We start from the raw sequence: 26,562 nt of genomic DNA, 5'->3' as shown, positions 1-26,562 counted from the left end.
CCTTGCTGCTTTACAATCAGCTCTCTCCTGTTATGGCAAAGACTGATCTTTGTATTGCTATACTTTTGCCTTTTTCTAGAATTTCATATAAAGGGAATCATACACTTTTTAGACTTGTATGTCTCTTTTGTTTCACTCAAGACAATACTTTTGAGATTCATCTATGTTCTTGCATATATCAATAGTTTGTTCTTTTTTATTGCTGAATAGTATTCTATTGTATAGATACATCATAATCTGTTTATCCATTCACTAGATGATAGACATTTGGGTTATTTCCAGTTTAAAACTAATAATTTTTTTAAAAAGCTGCTATGCACGTTTAGAAACACATATTTGTGTCTACATGTTTACATTTCTCTTGGGTAAGTACCTCAGTGTTGAATTGCTGGGTCATATGGTAAGTGTATGTTTAACTTTTAAAGACACTACCAAACTGCTTTCCAAAGTGGCCATCCCAGTTTGCATTCCCCTTAGCAATGTTTGCGAGTTCCAGTCATTCCACATCCTTGCCAACAGTTGGTATCGTCAGTCTTTTTAATATTAGCCATTCTAGTGTGTGTGTAATGGTATTTTTCTATATTTTTAATTTGTATTTCTCTAAACACAAGTGATTTGGAGCATTTTTACATATACTTATTTGCTATTTATGTATATTCACTGGTGAAGTGTTGGTTCAAATCTCTTGTCAATTTTTAAAAATCAAGTTGTCTTTTTTTTTTTTTTTTTTTTTGGTGAGGAAGATCAGTGCTGAGCTAACATCCATGCCAACCCTCCTCTTTTTGCTGAGGAAGACTGGCCGTAGGCTAACGTCCATGCCCATCTTCCTCTACTTTATATGAGACGCCGCCACAGCATGGCTTGACAAGCGGTGCATCGGTGCGCGCCTGGGATCCGAACCTGCGAACCCTTGGGCCGCTGAAGTGGTGCATGCGCACTTAACCGCTGTGCCACCGGGCTGGCCCCACGTTGTTTGTCTTTTTAATGAGTTATACAAGTTATATACATTCTGGATAAAAGTGTTTTATCATTTTTATGTCCTACAAGTATTTTCTTCCAGTCTGTGGCTTGCCTTTTTATTTTCTTAGCAATGTCTTTTGAAGAGCAAACATTTTAAATTTTGAAGTCCAATTTATCACTTTTTAATTTGATAGATTGTGCTTTTTGTGTCCTATTTAAGAAATGTTTGCCTAACCCAAATTACTGAGATTTTCTCTTATATTGTCATCTAGAAGTTTTATAGTTTTAGCCATTACCTTTAGGTCTAAGATCCATTTCAAATTAATTTTTGTATATGATGTGTTGTGAGGGTTGGCTTGTTTTTTTGCATGTGGCTATCCAGTTGTTCCAGCATTATTTTGAAAAGATTCTTTCCCAAATGAATTTCTTGACACCTTTGTGGAAAATCAATTGACCATATATATGTGGATATATTTCTGCATAGTTTTTTTGATCTATATATCTGTTTTTATGCCAATACCACACTGCTTGGGTTATTGTATCTTAATAATAAGTCTTGGAATCAGGTAGTGTAAAGCCTTCAACTTTGTTCTTTTGTGCAATTAATAACAGCTTCAAAATACGTGAAGCAAAAACTAATATAACTGCAGGAAAAGTAGACAAATCCACAATTATAGTTGGAGATTTCAATAATTGATAGAACCAGTACATAGAAAATCAATAAGGATATAGCTGACTTGAATAACACAATCAACCAACTTAACCTTACTGACATTTATAGAACATTCCAATCAACAAGAGCAGAATACACATTGTTATCAAGTACACAAGGAACATTTACTGAGAAAGACCATCTTCTGGGTCATAAAACAAGACTAGATACATTTAAAAGGATTAAAGTCATACAAAATATACTCTCTGGCCACAATGAAATTAAAATATAGATTGACAACAAAAAGATCTCTGGAAAAGCCCTCAATAATTTTGAATCTAACCCATAGATTCAGAAAGAATTCAAAATGGAGAGTATTTTGAACTGAATGAAAAGGAAAGGACAACATATCAAAATTTGTGCAGAAAAAAGTTAACATGGCAGGCCTCACATTGCTATCACAGGCTATCACATTGCTATAGAAAGACCTGCTTGCAAGGTTAGCCTTTGGCTGGTATCTGGGAGCTTGGATTTCGGGGGGTTCCTACCACCCTAACTGATAAGAGTGGCTCAGTGTGCCTAAACTGTTTATGCAAACTTTATAGTTTAGCTGAACCCTGCTTTCCTTCCGGAAGTCTGGAATTTGGGTACATGCCAGGCAGAGGGTGCCTACATGGCTAGCCCCCAATAAAAATTGTGGACATTGAGTTTCTAACCAGCTTCCCTGGTTTGCAACATTTCACACTTTTTGTTATAACTTCTTGCTGGGGGAATTAGGCATGTCCTGTGACTCCACTGGGAGCGGACTCTTGGAACTAAGACGATATGCTGAGTTCTGTGAGTCTTGCTAGCGACTCATTGAACCTAGAGTGTGGACTTGGGCCCTCCCCACACACTGCTGAAGTGGTACTTAAAGGAGATTTATAGCACTAACTGCCTATATTAGAAAACTTTCTTCTTAAGAAGGTAGAAAAAGAACAGCAACTGAAATGCAAAATAAGCAGAAAAAAGGAAACAATAAAGATTGGAGCAGAAATCAATGAAATAGAAAACAAAAAAACAATGAAGAAAAGTCACTGAAACCAAATGTATGTTCTTGGAGAAGACTAATAAAATTGATAAACTTCTAGCTAGACTGAGTTGAGCAGGGAGAGAATTCTCTGATTTTTATAATTGCAAAATTCACTCAATGAAACATGATGAAGATAGATTCTCATGTGCCCACTTTTCAAGGACTAACAGTTGATTGAAAAGGTTTATTATTCAATTAACAAAGACTTTTTCAAAAATATTTGCAGCAGGATTACTTCAAACGACAACACAATTTAATTAGGCAATTTTTCTATAATCTATTGAGGAAAATAAGACACTATTTATATATTAAAGAAATATGATCTTAAACAGTTGCTAAACATAAGTTTGAATATTGTGTTTGAGAATTTGAGATTCCAGATAAAGCAAGTAAACCATGTTGACTGACTATAACAATAAAAATTCTTAAAATGTACTATTTATTCTTATTGCTACTTTGATTATTTCTGTATTCCCTGACATTTTAAAAAGAAAATTAAGAGAAATTTTTTCTTTGCATCATTTCCTTCATTGCTTTTCTGCTTTGAAACAGCAACCTTGGCTGTCAATCAAGAATATGCTAAGCTGTAATTCCATTGTTCTTGCCAGGACATTAAATCAACTTGCTAAATGTTTTTCACTCACAGAAGTGAGCAGAGAACATATTCTTTCTCTCTACACTGCCCATTTCCAGCTGCTTCTCGATGTCTAGCTCTGTCTCTGTAGTTTGTCTTCCCTTGAAGCTGAAGAGGAATCGTCAAGGTAGGATCTTGCTGGCCTTCTCCTAAAGAGTCTTAAATAGAGGTCTTGATTTTGTCATAAAAGAACTCCCATAAAGGAACAGAGAGTATAAGATATGGCTTCCAATTAACTTTTGTCAGTTATGACTCTAATTTTGAAGAATCATTAGAAGAATCATCATTCTGTAATTAATGAGAGAAAGAATCTTAAGTTTTAGTAGAGGGTGTTGAGGGACCGTGGTGTAGTGTGCCTTATAATTCTTCACTCCTCCCTCTACTGTGTTTGATCAGCTGTTGAATGAAAATCCCTGGAGGCTGAGCATAGGGATTATTTGGTTAGAAGTAGTAGCTCCCCAAATGTGACTTTAAAACCTTGTTTATGGTATAGAAGATAATCTGTTCAAATCAGCACTGGGTAAGATAAGATGTAAGTATAAGAAATAATATCAGCTATGATGACCTGAATGATATTTTATATGCTTTAAGAATATATCTGAATCTTTGAAAATTAGCCTTGTTTATCAGATATGGTGGCAGCTGTGTGCCTGCTTTATTTTTTAGCATCTGCCTTGCTAAACACTCTTTACCTGGTGTACTTCTGACCTGAGGCAAATTGGTCTAATTGTTCTGGGAGGAATAAAGCATTTTCAAGTCAGATATGGATTTGAAACTGAACTCCACTACTTACTAGCTGTGGGACCTTGGGGCAATACGGATCTGTAAAGAGAAGATAATAATACCTGCCTTGCAAGTTGTTGGGTGGATTATGTGAGGTAGCATGTAAAATATTAAGCATAGCACTTATTACATAATAGATGGTCAATAAATGCCAGCTTGTATATTTATTGGTTGCCTACTACGTGCCAGGCACTATTTTAAATAATGGATACATCAGTGAACACAAAAAGATCCTACCCCCATTGAACTTACATTCTCCATTGTCTCCAGGGAGCTTACATTCTCCCTTTAGTTGGAGGAAGTAGTATGATGGGATGTGGTGGAATAGACAATAAGCAATAAGCATAATAAATAAGTAAACCATATATTATGTTGTAAAGTGACACACCTTTTTCTTCATAGAGAAAAGAAGAGGTAGGGCAAGAAAAGAAGGGATGGTATTGCAGACGTGTTCCAATTTTTAAAATGGTGGTCAGGATGGCTCTCTGTGAGAAGATGACATTTGAGTGAAGACTTGAAGAAGTTGGAGGGGTTAACTATGTACTTACCTGGGGAAAGAACATTCCACACAAAGGAAAAGGCCAGAGCAAAGACCTAAGGTGAAAAGCCTAAGATGCAGGACTGCTAGGAGGCCAGTGGCTGGAGGAGAGTGAGTGAGAGTAGTTGGAAATAAGGTCTGAGAGTTATATGGGAGGTAAGGTAGACCATGTAGGATATGCCAAAAAGTGTTTGGTTTTTACTCTGAGATGGTGAACTATTTGAAGGGTTTTGAGTGGACAAGTGACATAATCTCAGTTCCATTTTAAAGAGACACTCTGGCTGTTGTGTGGAGACTAGACAAGATGAGGGTAGAAGCAGGGAGACCATTTAGGAGGCTTTGCCATAATCCAGATGAGAGATGGTGATTGGCTTGTAAGAGTGTGGTAATTAATATTGGAGTTGATGAGAAATAGTAGGCTTTTGGGTATGTCATTTGAAGTAGAACCATCAGGATTTCTGATGGTTGGATGTGGTGTGTGGGAGAATAGAAGTCAATGATGTCTGCACACTCATGAGTGTGGAACTTTGCTGCAATTCTTAGGATCTGTCCTTTGGGCTGCTACCCTTTAGTTCAAATCCAATTTTGGTCTGCCCTTTTCTTCACCTCATTTCTTTTTAGGCATGGGTCCACCATGGTGCTGCCCTGAGCAAATCTCCCTGGTGATACATCTGTAAAAAACCCAGCAGGTACTTGGAGCTCAGATAGTCCATGTACTGCTGAGCAGTTGGATGTTCAATCAGTGTGTGAAAATAGAAATAAGCAGAATGCAGTGCAAGGATCGTGATCATAAATTCCTTTAGGGACCATTAGACCAAGATACACACATACATCCAGGGATTCAAAATCATTGTAAGCAATGGAAAGGCAGGTGATTGATGGTACTTTATTTTTAGTAAATCACTAAAGAGAAAATGCTTCTCCAAGAAGAGCCAGGTATACACAAGCATAACCTTCAAATGCCTTTTGCAGAAGCAAGAGGGAATAAATGGTGATGAAAAGAGGGAGTTAAGAGCTTTATTCTTGTCTTACCTTCCATAGTAGTTTTATTTACAGGTTCCAGAAAACCTGAAAAGCAAGTGTGAAAAAAAAAAGCCAGATATTCTGTCAGAGAGCAAAGTCTCATTGTCTTCACTCTTGCAAAAGCAATTGGAGTTTGTTATTGATTAATAAGAAATGGCAAATAAGCCTCTAATGCAATTTTTTTTTTTTTTTTTTTTGTGAGGGAGATCAGCCCTGAGCTAACATCCGTGCTAATCCTCCTCTTTTTGCTGAGGAAGACCGGCTCTGAGCTAACACCTATTGCCAATCCTCCTCCTTTTTTTCTTCCCCAAAGCCCCAGTAGATAGTTGTATGTCATAGTTGCACATCCTTCTAGTTGCTGTATGTGGGACGCGGCCTCAGCATGGCCGGAGAAGCAGTGCCTTGGTGCGCGCTCGGGATCCGAACCCTGGGCCGCCAGTAGCGCAGCGCGCGCACTTAACTGCTAAGCCACCAGGCCGGTCCCTAATGCAATTTTTTTTTTTTTTTTTTTAAAGGTTTTATTTATTTATTTTTTCCCCCCAAAGCCCCAGTAGATAGTTGTATGTCATAGCTGCACATCCTTCTAGTTGCTGTATGTGGGACGCGGCCTCAGCATAGCCGGAGAAGCGGTGTGTCGGTGCGCGCCCGGGATCCGAACCCTGGGCCGCCAGTAGCGCAGCGCGCGCACTTAACTGCTAAGCCACCAGGCCGGTCCCTAATGCAATTTTAAAGAATGTTCACTCTGGCTTTTGTAGTTTCCAGCAAGGAAAATAGGACAGTTAAAGAAATAAAAGCCTTTAGAAGCTGTTTTAAAGTATCAGCATGAAGAGCTAAGAGAGCTATGTAGAGTTAAGGAAGGAGTTCTTAACCTGTGGTCCATGAATAGTCTTCAGAGGGTTTATGAATGACCCATAATTGTTTATAAAACTTTGTGGGCAGGTGCATGTGTACATCTTCCTTGGGAGAGGGTTCATATTTTTTCCAAAAAAAGTTCAAACTCACAAACTATAGACTCCAGGCTTATATAAGCTCCCTTGCTTATAGTCATGAAATTTAAAGGCAACCCCAAAGTCTAAGGACCAGAGGCACTGATAAACTAAGATGTAAAGGTGCCCCTAGGATTTGTGTAGCATGCAAAGCTTCCAAACATGTGTGGCAGGGGTGTGTGTGTGTGTGTACGTGTGTAGGGGGTAGTATATCTGGATGATGATTACTTGACTCAGTCCTTGATCTAGCCTTTTGGATACATATTTGGATTCTATGTGGAAAAAAGACTTTAAGTGAAAACTAAAAGTGTATGTGGTTATATTCCTTAATTTGTGATCAACTTTGGGCAGGGATAGGAAAGTCAAGATAGATGATATTGGGGATTTTCCTACAGAAAACTCTCTTTTTTCTCTTGGACAGCAAACAAAAGAAACCAGACTAATAAGTCTCCTTGTTAAGTAGAGCAATTGAACCAATAGTAATGAAACCCCCACACTTTCAGGCAGACCAGTGGAAACATGAAGCCAATTAAAAAAACCCCATTCCACAGATTGTTACTGGTTGCTGGACTGTATAGTCAGAAGACTGGTGGTATAGGATTATCTTTGATCTGTTGTACTGTCACTGTGACCAGGAGAATGGAGTGCTGATTGGCTCAGGCCTGGGTTTTGTGCAGTTCTCTGCACCTAATGCTGTAGCCAGAGGAATGGGATACCTTGATTGGCTTAAGACAATCAGGGCCCTCTTGTGTATCTTTAGGTAGCATCAGTACTATACAAACTATAGGATTGAGAATGGGGAGAAGGTTTCCCAAAGGAAATTTGACCTATACTAACCAGAATGGCAACGGATGCTGGGCTGCAAACCACAAGGATTTTACCATTGCTCTGGATCCCCTCTAAAAAAAGGGGATCCTTTTTTCCAAGTGGCAGCCAGAGAGACTTCAGTGCCACGCAGAGCAATGATGACAGCAGGCATACGGTTAGCAGCAGGGAACTTCCAAGGAGATCTCAAATTTGTGAGAAGACCCCAGCATCCTTGAAGAGCCATGTGGTCATTCTCTGAAATCACAGTGGGAACTGCTGCCAACAAACTGGGATCCCAAGTGCAATGGGGATAATTGAATTCCTGGGTGGCAGGGGCTAAGTGTCTACACTTAAGCACCAAAGGCAAGGTGGATGTGGTTACCATAAAGGACAGCACAGTCAAAGCAGCAGTCAGAATAGTCTGACGCCCAGAGACCTACGATGCTGGCTAGTTGAGTATAGCATCCTAGAAGACAATTAGATGAGAATCTACTAAATTTTAACTTGATCAGTATAAGCAGAAAACTTATAGTGTAAGTCTAATTTGAATCATCGAAACAGAGTCATGGCCTCCCAATCAATTCCCATATGTGAACCAGTATACAGATCCAGAACCCCTTGAATGAAAGGGAGTCTGGGTCCCTTGAGGAAGGCCCCTGGTACACTGCTAAAAATTTATGCTGTTAATCTTTCTCCCAGCCTTCCTCAAAGGGACAGACAGCCTTCATCCAGGTGACTGTCCATTGGGAAAAAGGAAACAGTCAGACCTTTTGGGGATTATTGGATACTGGCTCTGAACTGACACTAATTCCGGGAGACCCAAGACATCACTGTGGTCCAACAGTGAGAACAGGGGCTTATGGAGGTCAGGTAATCAATGGAGTTTTAGCTCAGGTCCGTCTCACAGTGGGCCCAGTGGGTCCCCGAACCCATCTTGTGGTTATTTCCCCAGTTCCAGTATGAATAATTGGAATAGAATACTCAGCAACTGCTAGAATCCCTGCATTGGTTCCCTGACTTGTGGTGTAAGGGCTATTATTGTAGGAAAGGCCAAGTGGAAGCCACTAGAACTGCCTCCCTAAGGAAAATAGTAAACCAGAAGCAATACCACATTCCTGAAGGTGAGAGAGATTAGTGCTACCATCAAGAACTTAAAGGAGGCAAGGGTGGTGATTCCTACCATATCCCCATTCAACTCACCTTTTTGGCTGGTATAGAAAACAGATGATCTTGGAGAATGATGATCTTATCATTAACTTAACCGGATGGTAACTGCAATTGCAGCTGCTGTTTCAGATGTGGTTTAATTGCTTGAGCAAATTAACACATCCCCTGCTACCTGGTTTGAAGCTGGATTAACTACCAAAATACATTTCCAACTCCTTTTATTTTTTCTTAGATTAGCTAAATGACTGTATTATTGAGTAGTTCAAAATATTTAATATTTAATTTAGTATTTAATATTTAATTTAGCTCTTTTAATGAAATGAGGAGCAAGCCACGTTTTGGATTCTTGATCTGTACTTGAATACAAAGCTTAACGCTGAAATTGTTCTTTAACACTGAAATTGTGATTTACTTAGCAGCAAGTAGCAGCTCCTCAAGGACTCACAAAGGCACAACCTCATAACTAGGAATTCAAAAATCTTCCCAGGCCTCTCCAGCCGTTATTAATTACGCCCTGCCCTGAACTCCATACCACGTACAGCCTGTACCTCAAAATTTAGTACTGTGAATTGATGATGTTTTGTGCTGTTCACAATCATTTCTTGCATTTGAGGTCACCAAGTCCTGCTGATTCCTACTCCTAAGTATTTCATGCATTGATTTCTCCCCTGCTGTAAGCCTCACTTCTCTGATTTTCTACACTGCTGCCAGAATGAGTTTTATAAAATCTGAAGATGTTTCTCCTTAACTGAACTCGGTCAGTGACTTTCAGTTCCTAGTAATGAAATCCAAACACCTGTAAATAACTGATGTGACTCTTCATAACTTCCCTCTCAATTCTCTCTGCTCCTGACCTCACACCCAGGGCTCCATTCATACCAAATTATTTGCTGCTTTCCATGCATGCCTCATACTTTCCCTGTATTGTTTACTGATTTTTGTTCTTCCTGCTGCCAAGATGTCCTTCTCTGTTATTTTCACATACTCAAATCTTATCCATTATTTAAAACCTACTTTAAATGTTATCTCCTCCATAAACCTTTTCCCCATTCCCCCAGATGGGAATAATTTCTTTTTCTTCTGATTTCCAAAAAATTTAATCTGGGATGCTCATGTTTATTCCTTTGTACTTTATTATATTCGTTTGTGTATATGCATTATCTTCTTTATTTTAGAATGTAAGCTCGCTAAGAACCCTGCTGATATATATAGGGAATTAATAATTATTTGTTGTAAGAATGTCATAATTAAAGATATTAGAGCTAAAGTTTGAGACGGAAATATTAATGAATTTGATATTTATTATATCAAATGTATCAAGTTTAATCATCTCCCAAGATACTTACAGGTATGTAAAAAAAAATAATCTGGTATGATAGATAGTAATGGGATAAGAACTATATCATGCTCTCAGGTTTTAAAAGAGGATACATTGTCACTCTTAGTGCTTGCATCATTCATTGGTTGGTTCAATATGCAACAAATAATTATTGAATGCCTGCTATGGGCCAGGCCCTGTGCTGGTCCTGGATAACAAACTTGCCTTCCTGAAGGTTACAGTACTGTGAGAAGGACAAACAATAAACAAGTTAATATGCAAATTACAAATTCTGGCAAGTGTCCCAAAGAAATAAATTGGATTTGCTGATAGAGAATAAAAGCAGGAGAGCTCCTACAGAATGATGGGGCTACCAAAAAAGTAAATGCATTTTTAACTTAAAAATTTTAATAAGTAATATAGTCACATGGTTCAAAACTTTTAAAATACAAAACGGTATTTAATGGCTTCATCACTGAGTAGCTTTTCACTGAAAACCTTTTCATTATTTTTAAATTTTTGAATTCTGTAAGTGTATTACCTATTCAACACCTGGCATGCAAATGCCCAGTTCCCAGCATCTTGCTGTTTCCAATTGTGGTAGCAAATAGCTCCCAATGATCCCTGCCTTTTGGTATTCATGCCTTTGTATAATCCCTTCCCTTTGTATGTGGGCTGGACCTAGGAACTTGCTTCTGACAAATACAATACAGCAAAAGTGATGGGATCTCAATTCCATGATTAGGTTGCAGAAGACTGACTTCTGTCTTGCTAGCGGACTCTATTTTCTTCTTGGCTAGCATGCTTTGGTGATGCCATCTTCCGTGTGGGAGAGGCCACATGGCAAGGAACTGAGGGCGAACTTGGCCAACGGTCAGTGAGGAACAAAGGTCCTTAGTCCAAAAACCCTTGAGGAACTGATGCTGCCAACAACCACTGAATGAGTTTGGAAGTAGAATCTTCCCATCGAGGCTTCAGGTGAGACTGCAGATGCTGGATTGACACGTTGATGGCAGCTTTGTGAGAGACAGTGAGGCAGAGGACCCAGCAAAGCTGTGCTCAGATCTCTGATACATAGAAACTGAGATAGTAACTGTATATTGTTTTAAGCTACTAAGTTTTGGGGTAATTTGTTACGCAGAGGTAGATAACTAATACATCAATCTTTAGCTATTACAAAAATATGTATCTACAGCCATAAACTTTTATATACATCAATAAATTTGTATATACATCAATAATATATCTATAGGATCAACTCCAAAATGTGGGATTGCCAGGTCAAAGGGAATGTGCATTTGTAAATTTGTTTGATCTTTTCATATTACTTATCAAAGAATTCTTACCAATTTACAATCCCACTGGCATTATGTGGTAATATCTCCCCATCTAAATTTCTTATTAAAATATTGGAATTTTGCCAGTCTGATAGGTAGAAAATCATAGGTCAGAGTATTTAATTTGCATTTCTGTTATGAGTGAGGTTGAACATATTTTCATGTGTTGTCATTTATAATTCATTTTCTGTGAATTGTCTGTTCTTGTCTTTTGACCATTTTTCTATTGACTTGTTAAGTTTTTCCATATTGATTTTTATATTTGTGATATAAATTGTGACTATGTTTTCCAGCTTCTTGCCTTTTTACTTTGCTTATGGTATAGTTAGCCATATATGGGGCTTTGATGACAATCTTTTCTTTAATAGTTTTGAATTTTGAATCAAACATAAAAATTTTTCCCATCTCAAGATATTAAGGAATTGTCCCATGTCTTCTCCTCCATTCCTACCCCATATTAAATTTTAGTAATCTTTGGCTTTTTTATATTTAAATATTTGATCCATTTGGAGTTTATCTTAGTGCATAGTATAACATAAGGATCAAATTTATTCATTTATTCCAGATGGCTACTGTTGACCCAATACCATTTGTTAAAGTGTTTTATATTTGTCCCACTGATTTGAAATGCCACATTTACGATATATTGATCTTCTATATATAGTTGGATATATTTCTATCTATAAATAGAAATATATCTTTCTATATGCTTTCTAATTTGTTTCATTATTTCTCTGTCTACACATGTACTAGTCCCATAAAGTTGTTTTTTTGTGTGTGAGGAAGATTGTCCCTGAGCTAACTTCTGTTGCCTATCTTCCTCTTTTTGCTTGAGGACAATTGTCCCTGAGCTAACATGTGTGCCAATCTTCCTCTATTTTTTGTACGTGGGACGCCACCACAGCATGGTTTGATAAGCGATTGTAGGTCCGTGCCTGGGATCCAAACCCATGAAGCCCATGCCAAAGCAGAGCATGTGAACTTAACCACTACACCACCAGGCTGGCCCCCCATAAAGTTTTAATTTTGAAGATTTATAATATCTGGCAAGTCTAGTCACCTTGCCCCTACCCAACAATTTCTCTTCTTCAGTTTCTTGTCTGTCTTTTTTTTTTATGTGAACTTTTGAATCATCTTTTCTAATTTAAAAAACTTGTTGGTATTTTTATTTGGATTGCGGTAAATTTATATATTAACTTAGGAAAAGTTGGTTTTTTATGATGTTGAGTCCTCTAATGCAAGAACATGGTATGTATTTTAACTAGTCATTTTGTGTGTGTGTGTATGATCTTTAATTTTTGTGTACTAATTTTGTACCTTCCAGTTATAATACCTCCAGTACAATGTTAAATAATAGTGGACATAGTGATTATCTTTACCTTATTCTTAACCTGAGTGGAAATGATTCTTGTGATTTCCATTAAGCATGCTGCTGGTTTTGAGGCTGAAAGGGCTGAAATTTTATTGTAGTATTTAGTCTATTCCTATTTTATTGAGTTTTTTTTAAACAAGAATTTTGTTAATTTTTTAAATCCTATTTTAGCATCCAAAGATATGAATGTAATTATTTTTCCTTATATCTATTATCTGACAAATTATATTAAGAGATGTTTTAATGTTGAATTATTTTTTAAAAAATTTTCAGGTGAACCCCCACTTGGTCATGTTGTACTTTTTCTTTTCATGGGCTAATATTTTAATCAGGATTTTTCATTGATATTCATAAATGAGAATTGTTCGTAGTTTTCTTTTATCTGCAGTCTTTGTCAGATTTTAGTATCAATGTTATATTCTCTTCATAATAACAATTTGGAAGTTTTCTCTCCACTCCCTCGCTTCCCTCCACCTCATTCCTCAAGCTCTAAGATAGTTAAATAGCATTGGAATAATCTGCTCCTTATAGGGTTGGTGGAATTCTTTCATGAAGGAATCTGGGCCTTTTTATTTTATTTATTTGATTTGTTGGGGGGGGGTTAGCTCTTTGACAAATTTTCTATTTCTTCTGTGGAAATATAATTAGATTTTCTACCTCTTCTGGAGTCAGATATTATATCTTAGAACATTATTCCTTTTACCCAGATTTTCATAATTGTTTGCACAGAGTCCAGTTGAACAAAATGGTCTTTTATGATTCTTTTAACTTTCTTTTCCTGTGATTACTTTTTCTTATCTTGTGTTTCTGTATTTTCTCCCATTGTCACTTGATTCAGTTAGTAGTTTGTCTAACTTTCTCTCCAAAGAATTAGCTATTGGATTTATTCCTTAATACTTTTAAAAAAAAATTTTCTAACTCATTAATATTCTTCTTTCTGCTGTCCCTTTTGAGATAGATGCTTAATTCATTTATTTTTATTTTCCTCTTATATTGATATAAGTTTTCCTTTTTCCTGTAAGCTCTTCTCTAGGTTCCGATAATGTCATGTTTTCATCATCGAGTTTAAGAAATCTGGCAACTTCCATTGGTATTTCCTTTTTGATCAAAGAGTTACATACATAAATGACCTTTAAATTTTCTAGGCACAATGGAAACTTTTATTTTCTGATTTTCTAATTCATTTTTTTAAATTCCCTAATTTTCCTACTCTTACTGCATTTGTGATCAGAGAATGTTGTCTGTGCTGTTTCTACTTTTAATAATTTATTGAGACTTGGTTTGTGGCCTAACATATGGTTAGTTTTAGTGAATGTCTGAGTATCTGAAAAGAAAGTGTTTATTTTGGGGAGTATAAAGTTAGATATATATCAATCAGATATGCCTTACTTATCATCCTATTTGAGAACTTTTTTTTGTTACTTTCCAAATTTGATTAAAGCTAGCCCTAGCTTCTTTATACCAAGATTACTAGGAAGTCCAATATCAGTAAAAGTAGCCTGTTTAAGGGTTGCCTTTTATATAAGTCGGGGTCCCAGCAAACAGCACAGATGACACACTCAAATTAGGTAATAGGGGACTGTTTACAAAAGTGTGGGCAGGGGCCGGCCCCATGGCTTAGCGGTTAAGTGCGCCTGCTCTGCTACTGGTGGCCCGGGTTCGGATCCCGGGCGCGCACCGACGCACCGCTTCTCCAGCCATGCTGAGGCCACGTCCCACATACAGCAACTAGAAGGATGTGCAACTATGACATACAACCATCTACTGGGGCTTTGGGGGAAAAAAAGGAGGAGGATTGGCAATAGATGTTAGCTCAGAGCTGGTCTTCCTCAGCAAAAGGTGGAGGATTAGCATGGATGTTAGCTCAGGGCTGATGTTCCTCACAAAAAAAATAATAAAATAAATAAATAAACAAAATTAAAAAAAAAAAAAAAGTGTGGGCAAAGTTAAAGGAAACCATCAGAGAGAGGTGAAGCACCCCAGGCTGGCAACAGTAGCTGTAGGAGAGGGCTGACTGACAGGAGCTGTGGCCTTTGATAAAAGAAGACAGACATTTTAATCTGCAGCCATACAGGTAGGAAGTCAGGGGAATAAATGCACCTATTTCTCTCTTTTCCAGGCCCCAGCCTGTGTCTCTCACTGGATGACCCCAAGAGGAAACCAGAATGCAAAGGAGCCCAGTGATACAGTCCGTAAAAGTCAGCTTCCTGGGGCACGGAGTAGGGCAAAAAAGGTGTGGAGTGGATTTCCCCACACCTGAATGACAACTAACTCCCTTTTGGCCTGAAACCCACAAGTTAATTAGTGTCCTACTTCCCTTTCCAAGGAAGTAAAAGGCCTGGGTACCATTTTGGAAGTGGAGAAAATTCTTTTCAGAGAGAAAGACACAGCACTAAGTAATTTACCAATACCAATGCCCTGTCAGCTTATACGAGGTATTATTGTTATTACTGCTCAGACCCTTCTGACCTTCCTTGGAAAACAGGATTCTGAGAGGTGGGAAGGGGAAAAGAGAGACGTTCTTTGAGCTCTAAAGTCAAGTAGTGATCAAGAGAATTGAGAACCCCTACTCTATTTTAAAATTCAGTTTAAACTAGACACAAGGGCTCATCCGATACAGTGTACTGTCCTCTGTCTACGTAGTGCTACATAGATGAGGGAATATTCCCTTAAGGAATGAAGAATCTACATGCCTCCAGTCAGAGAATAACCTTTATAAAAATCCTGCTTGACAAATGAATAGACCCAAGTAATCTTGAACTACACAAAGTTCACACAAGCAAGCGAGGATATTGGCGACGTATTTGACCTGCATAAGACATTTCATGCCAAATTGGCCAAATGGCAGTTTTTATCTTGGGTGATACCAAAAGGACATCTTCAGAATGTCAGGGCTGTGAAACAGTATCTTTTAAAATACTGGCAACTTTTCCCACAGAAGCAGGTGGTCCTGTTTCTAATCTAGGCGGATGTTTTTTCCAGGCAACCTTAATTGCCCTCATCAACTGAACAAAATGTCAGTGAAGAGTCTCTCATGAGGGAAATTTGGTTTGAAAACTCCAAGCCAAATGAGTTCCTCCAAGGCCCTCTGAAATAAGAAGTGCTACAAGTGACCTATATGCCTCCCGGAGGAGACGTACAAAACAAGCACACCTGTCACAATTCAGAGGGAGGAGGTCTGCACTGACCACAAAGCGAACATCTGGTCAACCCAATATCTGCTAGTCTGGAAAACCAACAGATGTGGTTTTAAGAAGCAACTTTCACAATTACAGAGAAAATGCTCTTGGGCACAAGGGCTGTGATCTATACCAGCCAAAAAATGCTTTCCCCTCTATTGATTCTTAATTGTTGTTGAATTATCATTTTACATGGGTAATATGGCCCTTCGGAGGTTTTCCCACAATCTCCATATGGTGTGTAATCACCTAGAGCAGTTTTTCTCAAAATGTGGCCCCTTATCACCTACATAGGAATCACCGGGCAGTGCCTGATGGAAATTCAGGTTTCTGGGCCTGTGCAGCCAGATGAACTAGAATCGCTGAGGCTGTGACCCAGGTGTGTGCATTTTGACAGGCTCCCTAGATGATTGTGCACTTTAACAGTAAAGGGGGATTAGATTCTGTTTCTGTTTTAAGTATTTCCAACAAGATCACCGGGCTCAGGAGACCCAGGCTCAGGTTGCAACTTTGTCATTTACCAACTGTGTGAGCTTGGGGAAAAAACTCACATATACTCCCTGAGCCAGAGTTTCTTCATCCATAACTTGGGGGAGATAAAACCTCAATTATATAGCAAGTAGAAAAAGATTAGAGGAGAGATTTATGGAAGAACTTTGTGAACTGCAAAGACCTAAATAAATGATAATTGGTTATAACAATAAGAGATTGTGTACAATCTGGAACAAATTGGTGTAGGAATTTAGAGAAAGGCTGAGGTAACACTTGGCTAGGGTAACCAAAGAAGCAAGTCATGGAAGGAGTGGCGTCTTAGCTGCACTTTGAAGAATGGGTATGGACTTTAATAGGTGTAAATGGTGAGGGAATTACAAAAAGTGAAAGCAGAAATGCACACACCTGCATTTTCAGTCTGGTTTGACTAGAGGTTCTCTACCTTCCTACACATCAAAATCACCTGAGGAGCCTTTTAAAGATAAAGAGGTCTGGGACAGGACACACCCCAGCCAGTTAAACAAGAATCTCTGAGAACTGGGGCTAGGCCTCCCCAAGTGATTCTAATGAGCAGCCTGGGTTGAGAACTACTGTTCTAGGTGGTGGTATCTGCATGGCAGAGAGGAGAATGGGAGATGAGTCTGGAGAGAGAGGTGGGGTTAAGAATACAAAGGGCTTCAAATGTTAGTTAAGGAAAGTGGAACTTAGGAGCAGAGTCCTAATAGTTTTCTGAGCAGCAGAGTGATTAAATTAAAGCAGCAATTCGGGAAGATTAATCTGGTAGAGGTGTACAGAATGGGCTGGAGTGGGAGGAAGGAAGGCAGAACAGGGTGCCAGGAGACTAGTTAGGAGGCTAGCAGAGTAGTCCATGAATGATGTGCAAGTAAAACATACAAACTTCTCTTAGGAGAAAATTAGATCAGAAAAATGAATTTCTTCTTTAAGGAAATGTGCAGCTTCAAAGCACTGTAGTGCTTGACAGCTAGATTAAAGGTTAAGGAAAAGGTGTTACCATGAATGTATTTTTGGTTCCTTTACAGTCTAATAATTGATCTGTAACCTCCTAACTTAAAAAGAAAATAAGATAATTCTTCTAGCACTCAGAAACCTGATGGTTTACGGCCTTTGAATTGTTTCAAATGCTTAAACGTTGTTCAGATAAGTATACTTCAGGAAACAATAGTAAATGTGAAAATTAAAATAGTACAATAGTAAAATGTGAAAATTTATTTCATTTAAAATGAAATAAAATTTAAAATTTAAAATTTGTTGGTTGAGTTAAAGAAAATGTAAAGACTTACTAAGCTTTTCTTAAAGGGGCAGCATATTCATAACTTCTGAGTTCCATTTGTCTTTGTTGTGTTCAATGAACAACTCATCACAGTAGAGATAAAAAATGATTTGAGAAGTTTTCCTGAACTTAAACAGTTCAGAAAAGTTTTCTTTGCTTAACTGGCTCGGACAATGAAATGATAAGAAACTGAAGTGGTTGGGTAGCAGTGGGAAGGAAAAGGAAGAAATGGTTGTGAAAATCCTATAAAAGAAGATTTAGCAACTACTTTGACAAGTCAGAGCAAGAGCAAAAGAGCATAGTTGGTGTCCTTGAGAAGTCCAGGTATTTGAAGGAGACCTCATTGGCTATTGGGAAAGATAAATCCAATGTCAGTTACTCCTGAGTTTGAGGTGTCACCCTCCCTTCCTCCTTTCCACATCTGTCTCTTCTTCTTTCTTGGGCCAGGTAGAGAAGATAAACCTAAAGATTAAAATTTTATTGCCCTCTAGGAAACTAACAAATTTTGTATCTAATTTAGCAGTCTTATTTCGGCATTTCTTTCCTAACAGACTATAAATATTGGTTGTTCACATACTCCTGGAACCAGTGATCTTGTCCTCCGGCTGGTTCTTTCATTAATAGGTTGAGTAAAACTTGGTCTGAGTATTTTGTATTGTAGTATCTGACTGTTGGTAACTCCAATCTGTAAATATAGTCACAGTTAGAAGACTTGTTTTATGTCAGCCAAGCTTTTTTTATGAAGCAGCATCTATGGGTCATAAGCATACCTAGGCCTTTGGCAGCTGTTGGTCTCCTACAGTTCACTGACTGATAGAAAGAAATTGCAAACTATCGTCATCCCCCAGTCCTGATCACCATGAGGACATTGTCATTGTTCTTCAATGTTGAGAGCTATGGAAGCACCAAGAGGACTTTTCAATAGTTCTCTGGCACAGACAATTTCTGAAACTCTTCTTTCTTATAGAGCTGCATTGTCCAATATGGTAGCCACTAGCCACATGTGGCTATTTAAATTTAAATTATTTAAAATGAAATAAAATTTAAAAATTCCATTTCTCAGTTGGACCAGTCACATTTCAAATGCTCAATAGCCACAGATACAGAACATTTAATTTACATCATCACAAAAAGTTCTATTGGGCAGCACTGGTGTAGGAAATTTCAACCTTAAGTGAAAATGTACAATACAGCAGGCTACCACAATCTCGGGAGTATTTCTCTGGAAACCTGGTTCGAGGGATGAAAATATTTAAAAAGGCATCAGTATTCTACACCATGCCATGTTGTACTTTTCACACTTTTCCCCCTTTGGTAAAAGCTATCTTTTGCAGTGACACTTGTTTACGAAAGCAACTGGATGTCAGCTGCAACATGAGCTCTCAATCTGCATTACAACCATGTGAGCTAAGGCACTTTGAAGGGAAAGTGTGCTATATCCTAGCAAATAGGATGAGGTTTCCAGAACAGACTCCCTCAATAGTGGATATGATTGTTCTTATTAAATTCATTCTACTTATTTTCTAAAGATACATTGACACTGTGAGTTGTATAGGTTTTTGTGACCTGTAGGAAACAGTCATAAGAAATAAGGTAAAAGGAAAGTAATGCAGACCTTGGCATTTTCCTTCGAGAAGATAGGTCATGATGAAAAATAAGCTAGTCTTAGGATATAAGCAGAAACCATAGAGAAGTGGTAGCACTCAAACCTCTGCATTATAACCCTCCTGGCATATGACTATATGTGGCACCACTGATATCCTTTCCCTTGGAGAGTTACCTCTTTTGATTACAAACTTAGTGGGGATTGACCATGTTTACTTTGTGAGACATCTAGCACCTGCTCACTAATGGCACTCAATTAATATAACCTAATATAAAGTAGGGAGTTATAGAAATTATTGCAGTTATAGAGCAATAAGAAGACTTGCTGCCTCTCAGGGCCTCCTACTTGAGGTGGAGGGTGCGCTGGTGATTATTAAACTCCAAGTTTTGGCCTCAGGTTTGCAGGGCAACCAGAGTTGACCAGGAGCAGGGAACTGAGTCTCAGTACCCAAGGTCATAAGAGACTGGTTAAGTCCCTTTTGTTCCTGTATGATGGAAGACATCTCTTTTCAGAGACTAGACTTCAACAAATAACATTTGTTATATGTTCTTACTTGTAGTTCCAGGTACTCCCTTGTTAGGATTAAGGTTCTTCGGAGGTAGAGTTAGTCCTCAGAAGATGCGTGTGGAATCCGTAGAATAAAATGGAAATGGTGTCCCCTAGATTTGTGCCATGTGATGGCCTGGGAATCATAGCATAGGTAATTGAAGAGTTTTGAGGGACGTTTTTCTTATGCCGTGATAAGAATTGACAAAACATAAACGGTTCACATTTCTCTGGTGATTGCATGTCAGAGTCTCTGCTTTTTCCTTTGGGATGATAGCTAATGCTGGTTTTAGCTTTTTCCTTTTCTTGGCTCCCAAAGACTGTTCCCTTTCTATCACATGGTTTTTTCCTCAGATGTAGATCACCTCAGCCCCAAGCAGGGACACTTTTTAAAAACATAATCTGCTCTGACCTGTCATTGTAAGTAACCAAGATTGGACTAAAATGGAGATAAAAATATAAATATGTTCTCCACTATCTATCACTAGTTTCTATTTAGCATGCAAATTATGTTTTATCCAAGATTAAAAGGGTTCAATCATTTCAAGGAATATTTTTTCTTCTTTGATTTTCTATTAAAGTATACTCAACATCTCTGCCTTTTTATTGTGAAAGGCAATAGAAAGTAAATATTGGGTAATAATATTGATGTTGAAATCAGATTATCTTGGATTCTTCTATAACTTGACTTCTCTGTATTACCCATCTGTAAAATGAGAACAAAGATTGTACCTTCCTAATAGGATTCTTGGCATGGACAACACACTCAGTAAATGTGAGCTCTTCTCCTCCCCCTCCCTCTCCTCTTCTTCTCTTTCTCCTCTTTCCCTATTGTCTCTCAAAGTTTTGATCAACTATTTTAGTATAAAATTATTTTCACTATGAAGTAAACAACCATGGTCCCCAAACATGTGAACACTGCAACAAGTTGTCATCGAATAAATGTATTCTCTCATTTTTTCCTTTCTGCCTAGGTTGTTCTCTTTTTAGCATTTGGTTACTATAGCTCTCCACAAGTTCAGTTCCTCACTCCACATTATACCCCACTTCCACCCCTAATCCCACCATATGATCTTGTTACTTGATGTCTGAAGCAGTCACAACAACTGACTCTTCAACAGATGCATGGGATTTTTCTATAGTAAGCATCTAATCTAAGTATCTAAGCCAAGACTGACTGGTCCCTGCCACTGAACAGGTTTTTGTGATGTCTCCTCCTACGATTATAAAGCTCTGCTCAGGGAGAGCAGACTCATTTTAATAAAATTACAAGCACAGCATAACTAGCAAAGTAAAATCTACCGTGGGGAAAATAATAGGGTTTCAAAGCATATGTGATTTAGGACAGTGTTATATGGAAATATGACATTACTCCCTTCCATTACCATGGATAATTAACAGTTGATTGGTACTTAAAACACAATGAGCTTCATGCATGAGAAAATAGAAATTCAGTTTGTTATTCCTTGTCTTCCTTGCTTAGAGGACTAAAAATCTGCTGACTGTAGGCTCAGTCAACCCAGGTCTTGAACCAGTGAAAGCCTCACCTGGCAAAACAGTAGAAGTCTCAAACCCACTGAGATGAGTGGGATCAATTGTCTTGACCCCTAGCCACACAATACACCAGCGTATCTGTTGAGTGGGGAGAACAGTGAATACTACTAGTTTCTACTGGGAGAAACTACTAAGAGCAGAGGCTACGCCTACCTCCACGGAGAAACAACATTCTTAAGTCAACAAGATCAAGGAAGTTTAACCAATTCTGCTCTGATTAGGGCAGGTGTCAATGTCCAAGGGATTCAGGCCAAGGGGAAGACCATGGGGATTCTTAGTAATCTGGTAGGGATCAGTATCATATACATTGGGAGAGCCATTCAAAACAGTGTGAGAGATAACAAAAGCAGGGTCCAGCCCCAGGAAAGAGGCTGGCAGGTGAGGGACATTCCAGAGCCCACCTCCAGCTAAGCTGAGACTCAGGACGGGTTCCAGGTCCTGAATCCAGCCCCAGATTTACCCTAACGGGCAGAAAACCAGAAACTGGGGAGGATGGACCACATGGAGTGGGATGCGAGGAAAGCATCCGCTGTGCCAGATTCACCTCCAGGAACACCAGATGCTGGGTGGAAAAGTAGTCACCTAATTCCCTAGTACATGAAGCACTCCCAATATTCTGCTAGTTTAGACTTTGGTTTAAATATTGTGTGGAGCCAAACTTGTCAGTGGCAGACCTCCAGTGTTTACAGTAGACAAGATATGTCAGACAGAGGGAGAGAGAGTATTTTCAAAGCAGTTCTACTAAGGCAATGGACAATAATGAAAGAGTTCATCATAGTGACATCTCAAACCTTAAAAGCAATTATTAGTTAAAAAATCAATCAATTAAAATTAAATTAAACACATTAGCACTTAACATAATGTGGACCAGGTGAGGCGAAGGTGATCTTTGGACAGTATGGTCTCTAAATACAGGCTAGCTGCTTTGTATGATGCTCAACCAGAGAAACAGCGGGCTGTGCCAATTCTGGAGAGGGACTGGCATGGTAAACTTATTGAGAAATTGTTTTCTTAGTTTCCTACATGACTTATAAATGTGAGTGTAATGAATCTAGCCAGCGTACATGCCATAAAGATTAGGAAAAAAATGACTTACTGTGGCATCAGGTAATTGACAAGGTTATGATAAGGCCTCAGTGAAGTCTAAAAATAATTATTGCTGACATACACTGACCACTAACAATTTTGAGGCACTGTTCTAAGGCTTATATGTTTTAACTCATTTAATTCTCACAGATGTTCTATAAAGTATGTATTATCATTATCCGCACTTCACAGGTGAGGAACCAAGGCATGAAGCAGCTTATGTAAACTGACACAGCTAGTAAGTGGCAGAGTTAGTATTTAACCCAGGAAGTCTAGCTTTACAACTTGTACCTAATACCTTTAAATAATTACAGTAGTGGCTGGAAGACAGGGACTTTTAAATCTGTGTTATTGACTTCAGCACATTGTTAGAAAAGGCTTTCGGCTTTTCCTTGAACTCTACTTTCATCTAAAGATAGGCAGCCTTATATTGAAAATAATTAAGATTGGTTTAATGGTAGGGCCATATGATATATTATCCAAATTGGGACAGTTTCAAAAATAAAAAAAGGTGCTATTAGTAACTTCCCCAGGAAAACTGGAACATATGGTCATCCTATTTACAAGATATGTTTCAATCTCAAAGACATGTAGAGTACTGGTGAAGTTGCATATTACTGTACACATTACATATTAATACACGTATGTTACCATATATGGTTGTTTTCTCCAGACCATGTATGTATATTTTCTGGGTAATCTGAAGGATTTTCAAGGATGATCTTGACTGTGCTTGACATATGCCTTATACACAGATGATCGAATTTAGCCTCTATGAAACGTGACCTCACAATATAGATAGGTTAAGCATTTTCAAACAAGTTCTCTTATCTAGCAGGCTAGCCAATCTGTAGAAAAATGTTTTTGAGATATTTTGTACAAACTGATAACTTTTGATTTCCTTCAATAATTAGCATGAATTCTAAATAAATAAGGTTTAAAAAGAATGTTTTTAAACTATAAGTGGATTAATACATTTCTTTAAATAAATTTATCCGTTCACCAAATTTGTTGAGCTCCCACGTGCCAGGCACTTTGCTAGATGTTAGAGATACAGTAGGAAACAAGCAGATAAACAGTCAAGGTAATTTCAGGGAGAAATAAGTGCTCTAATGAAGATAAAATAGAGTGATATGATAGAGTAATTGGGGAGTAGTGTCAGGGAAGGAATATTAGATTGTGTTGTCAGGGAAGGCTCAGGAAGCGAGACATTTGATCTGAGACATGAATGAGCAAAAGTTGCTGATCATGTAAGAGACCCTGGCAGAGGGAACACCAAGTACAAAGGCCTCAGGAGGGAAAGAGAACAGAAAGGAGTGGCATGTGACTCAGGCACAGTGGTTGGGAGGAGAGGAGGGAGGAGATCAGTGAGAGAGGCAGTGAAGGGATAGCAGCAGTGCATCTTTTATGCCCTGCACGTCTCCATCATCATTTCTTTTTTTTTTTTTTTTAATTTTATTTATTTATTTATTTTCCTCCAAAGCCCCAGTAGATAGTTGTATGTCACAGCTGCACATCCTTCTAGTTGCTGTGTGTGGGATGCGGCCTCAGCGTGGCCGGAGAAGCGGCGCGTCAGTGCGCGCCGGGGATCTGAACCCGGGCTGCCAGCAGCGGAGCGCACACTTAACTGCTAAGCCACGGGCCGGCCCCTCCATCATCATTTCAAGACCAGATTTCAACATCTCATGGTCCCTTGAGCCGTGGCTGTCCTTAGTGAGGAATCGGACTGAATAATGTCAGGATCTGGAGGGAGGCAGGCCTCACCAGTCTGTAGATCTCTTTCCACGGTGGCGGGGACAGCCATCCCGCAGAGCAGACCCTGTGAGATGAATGCAGATGCAGGCCGCTTCTGAGTGTGAGCCAGAGCATGACGGGTCGCTCTGGTCTTAGCTGTAACAGTATCGGATGGTCTTTCCCCTAGATTGGGTGATAGGGTGGGGGAACAGGAATGGCAACAAAAGAAGTAATAACATCTAGTCTTTAGTTTCCTGATATGCCCATTTCATGTGATTCTTTCAGTAGAAGGGCTCATGGGTGCTTTGATAAAATGACTTTCCAAAGCCCTTCTGACGGATAGAGATGCAAGGTCGCTGTGTAAACCGTACAGAGTGGTTAGACAATATTTCATGCATGCTCTCTTGGATGCCTTTGGTACTGGGTGAGCAGGTGCAGCAGCCCCTCCAATCAAGTCCGCCCTGGCTGGTTACCCTGACCTGAGACGCACCAGCTGTGCAGTGTGCAGCCTCCCTAATAAAGTGAATCAAAACAATCTCCAAGAGGCCATCACTGGTTTTGGTTGTAACCTACTCTGGAGTTTAAAAGATGGAATTCATAGCCTAGAAAAGTGAAAAGCATATGGCTTCTTCCAAATTCTTATTTTAGACATATAAGTCCAGCTACGTATCAGATCCCTTTCCTTGGATATACATGTTTCAGATATACCTGTTAGCCAGAGGCAAAAAGGAGAGGGAAATGGCTGATGCCAGTCTTCCTTTATCCACCTACGTGGGCCAACTGAATTAAGCATAACACCCAGCCTCCTGTGCAGCAACCTGTTTATTGGGGATGTGAAGAAGACAAACAAGGTGGGACCTTGGTCCCTTGGTGGGAGATAATCTCATAACTGGGGCATCTTTCCTCATGGTGATGGAAACTCCTCTTGTACCTAGGCTCAAGCAGCACTAGACCTTCAACTTCTGTAGATGTTTAAAAAAACGAGCCCCGGAGGAGAGTCAGGTGTCAGAATGCCATTCAGAGTTAGAATTCTTCCAAGGTTGCCATATCAGAAGAAGGAATCATTCGAATTCACTCCTAGCTTGTTTGTTAGACGTGGGGCAGTCAGTTCACCCGTTCTTTTCCCTTGAATGTGCTGTGTTTTCTTGTGTCTCTATACATTTAGTGACACTGTGCTGTCTGCCTAGAAAGCACCTCTTCCTCTCCCTCCCATCCCTTACCCTGCTAACTTGTACAGGTATTTCAAGATTCAGTTTAGGGTTACTGCCTATGGGAAGCCTTTTCAAAAATCTCACCACTGGACTAGGAGCATCCCTACCCCAGCCCCACCATCTGCAGTCCTAATTACCCCAGGGATTCCTCTATCAGAACCACATGCCTAGAAATTCATTCAACAAACATGTATTTACAGTAGACACTGTTTTAGGCACTGAAGCAAAAATAGACTAAAATCCCTGCTCTAATAGAACTTATTTTTGGTGAGGGAATACAGGCCATAAATGAATGAATAAATTCTTATAATAGGATACTGGGCAGCTGTAAGAAGGAATCAGGAAGAGATATATATCTTGCAATGAAGTGATCTCCAGCATGTATTATTTATCTGGCAAAAATCTGGATTTGGTCAAGTGCTTCTGTGTAATGTCACTTAACCTGTTTCTCTAGCTCCTATGTTTCCAATAAACTAGTTAGATCTAGAGGTTGGATTGAATTCATTTTTTTTTTTTTTTTTTTGGCAAAAATGCCTCGTCAGCGATACTGTGTACTTCCTATTGTATCACATCATAAGGTACATAATGTCTGACATGCTTCCTTTTGTGCCCATGGTTTTAAAGAGAAACTCAAAAAGGATAACCAAAGCCTAATAAAAATGATTACCTATAGGGGAGTGAGGGAACAGGGATATAAATAAGACTTCTCTGAGTGTGTCTTCTTGAAACTGTATAAATATTTACATAATTTACATACTTACATAAAGAGCATTCCAGGCTGAGGGAATAGCATGTGCTCAGGCCTGGTCTGTTCAAGGAAGAGCAAGGAGGTTAGTGAGTAATTTCTGGTTTACTTGTTTGCCTTCCCTGCTAGACTGGAAGCTTTTGAAGACAGGGCCAATGGCTTTCATCTTTGCAGTCTCAGCTTTTATATAGTGCCTGGCACGTACTCTATGCTTGATACATGTTTGCTGAATAAATGAGTAAAATGTTGTTTGAATCCAATCATTCAGTGTCCTGGACAAGGGGGAGAAAAAAGAAGAGTGAGACACGCCTGGAACCTCATTGCCATAAAATCATGATTCTATAATTTTCCTTGTTCATCTTCTCTGATGAATCAGAGCAAGATTAGAAAGTCTCTAAAACAGGATAACTGAAGCAAAATAAAAATATCAACATGCTATTAAAGATCTTCAACGTACATGGAAAGCCAC

At 38.8% G+C, this 26,562-nt stretch overlaps 1 protein-coding gene across 2 annotated transcripts in view; it reads left to right on the top strand.

The window, feature by feature from the left end:
• The window catches only part of ALKBH8 (alkB homolog 8, tRNA methyltransferase), an 80,769-nt gene extending 54,968 nt beyond the window's left edge, over positions 1 to 25,801 (top strand). For both annotated transcript variants that reach the window (XM_087433650.1, XM_087433651.1), the window contains exon 14: positions 14,769 to 25,801. In XM_087433650.1, coding sequence (XP_087289776.1) covers positions 14,769 to 14,909 — 141 coding nt within the window. In that variant the 3' untranslated portion in view covers positions 14,910 to 25,801. The remainder of the gene's footprint in view (positions 1 to 14,768) is intronic.
• Positions 25,802 to 26,562: the final 761 nt, after the last annotated feature.

Source organism: Ceratotherium simum, chromosome 7, assembly GCF_057802395.1.
Source record: "Ceratotherium simum simum isolate JZ-2026a chromosome 7, ASM5780239v1, whole genome shotgun sequence".
Taxonomy (NCBI): Eukaryota; Metazoa; Chordata; class Mammalia; order Perissodactyla; family Rhinocerotidae; genus Ceratotherium; species Ceratotherium simum.
This window is presented reverse-complemented; position numbering and strand designations above follow the sequence as displayed.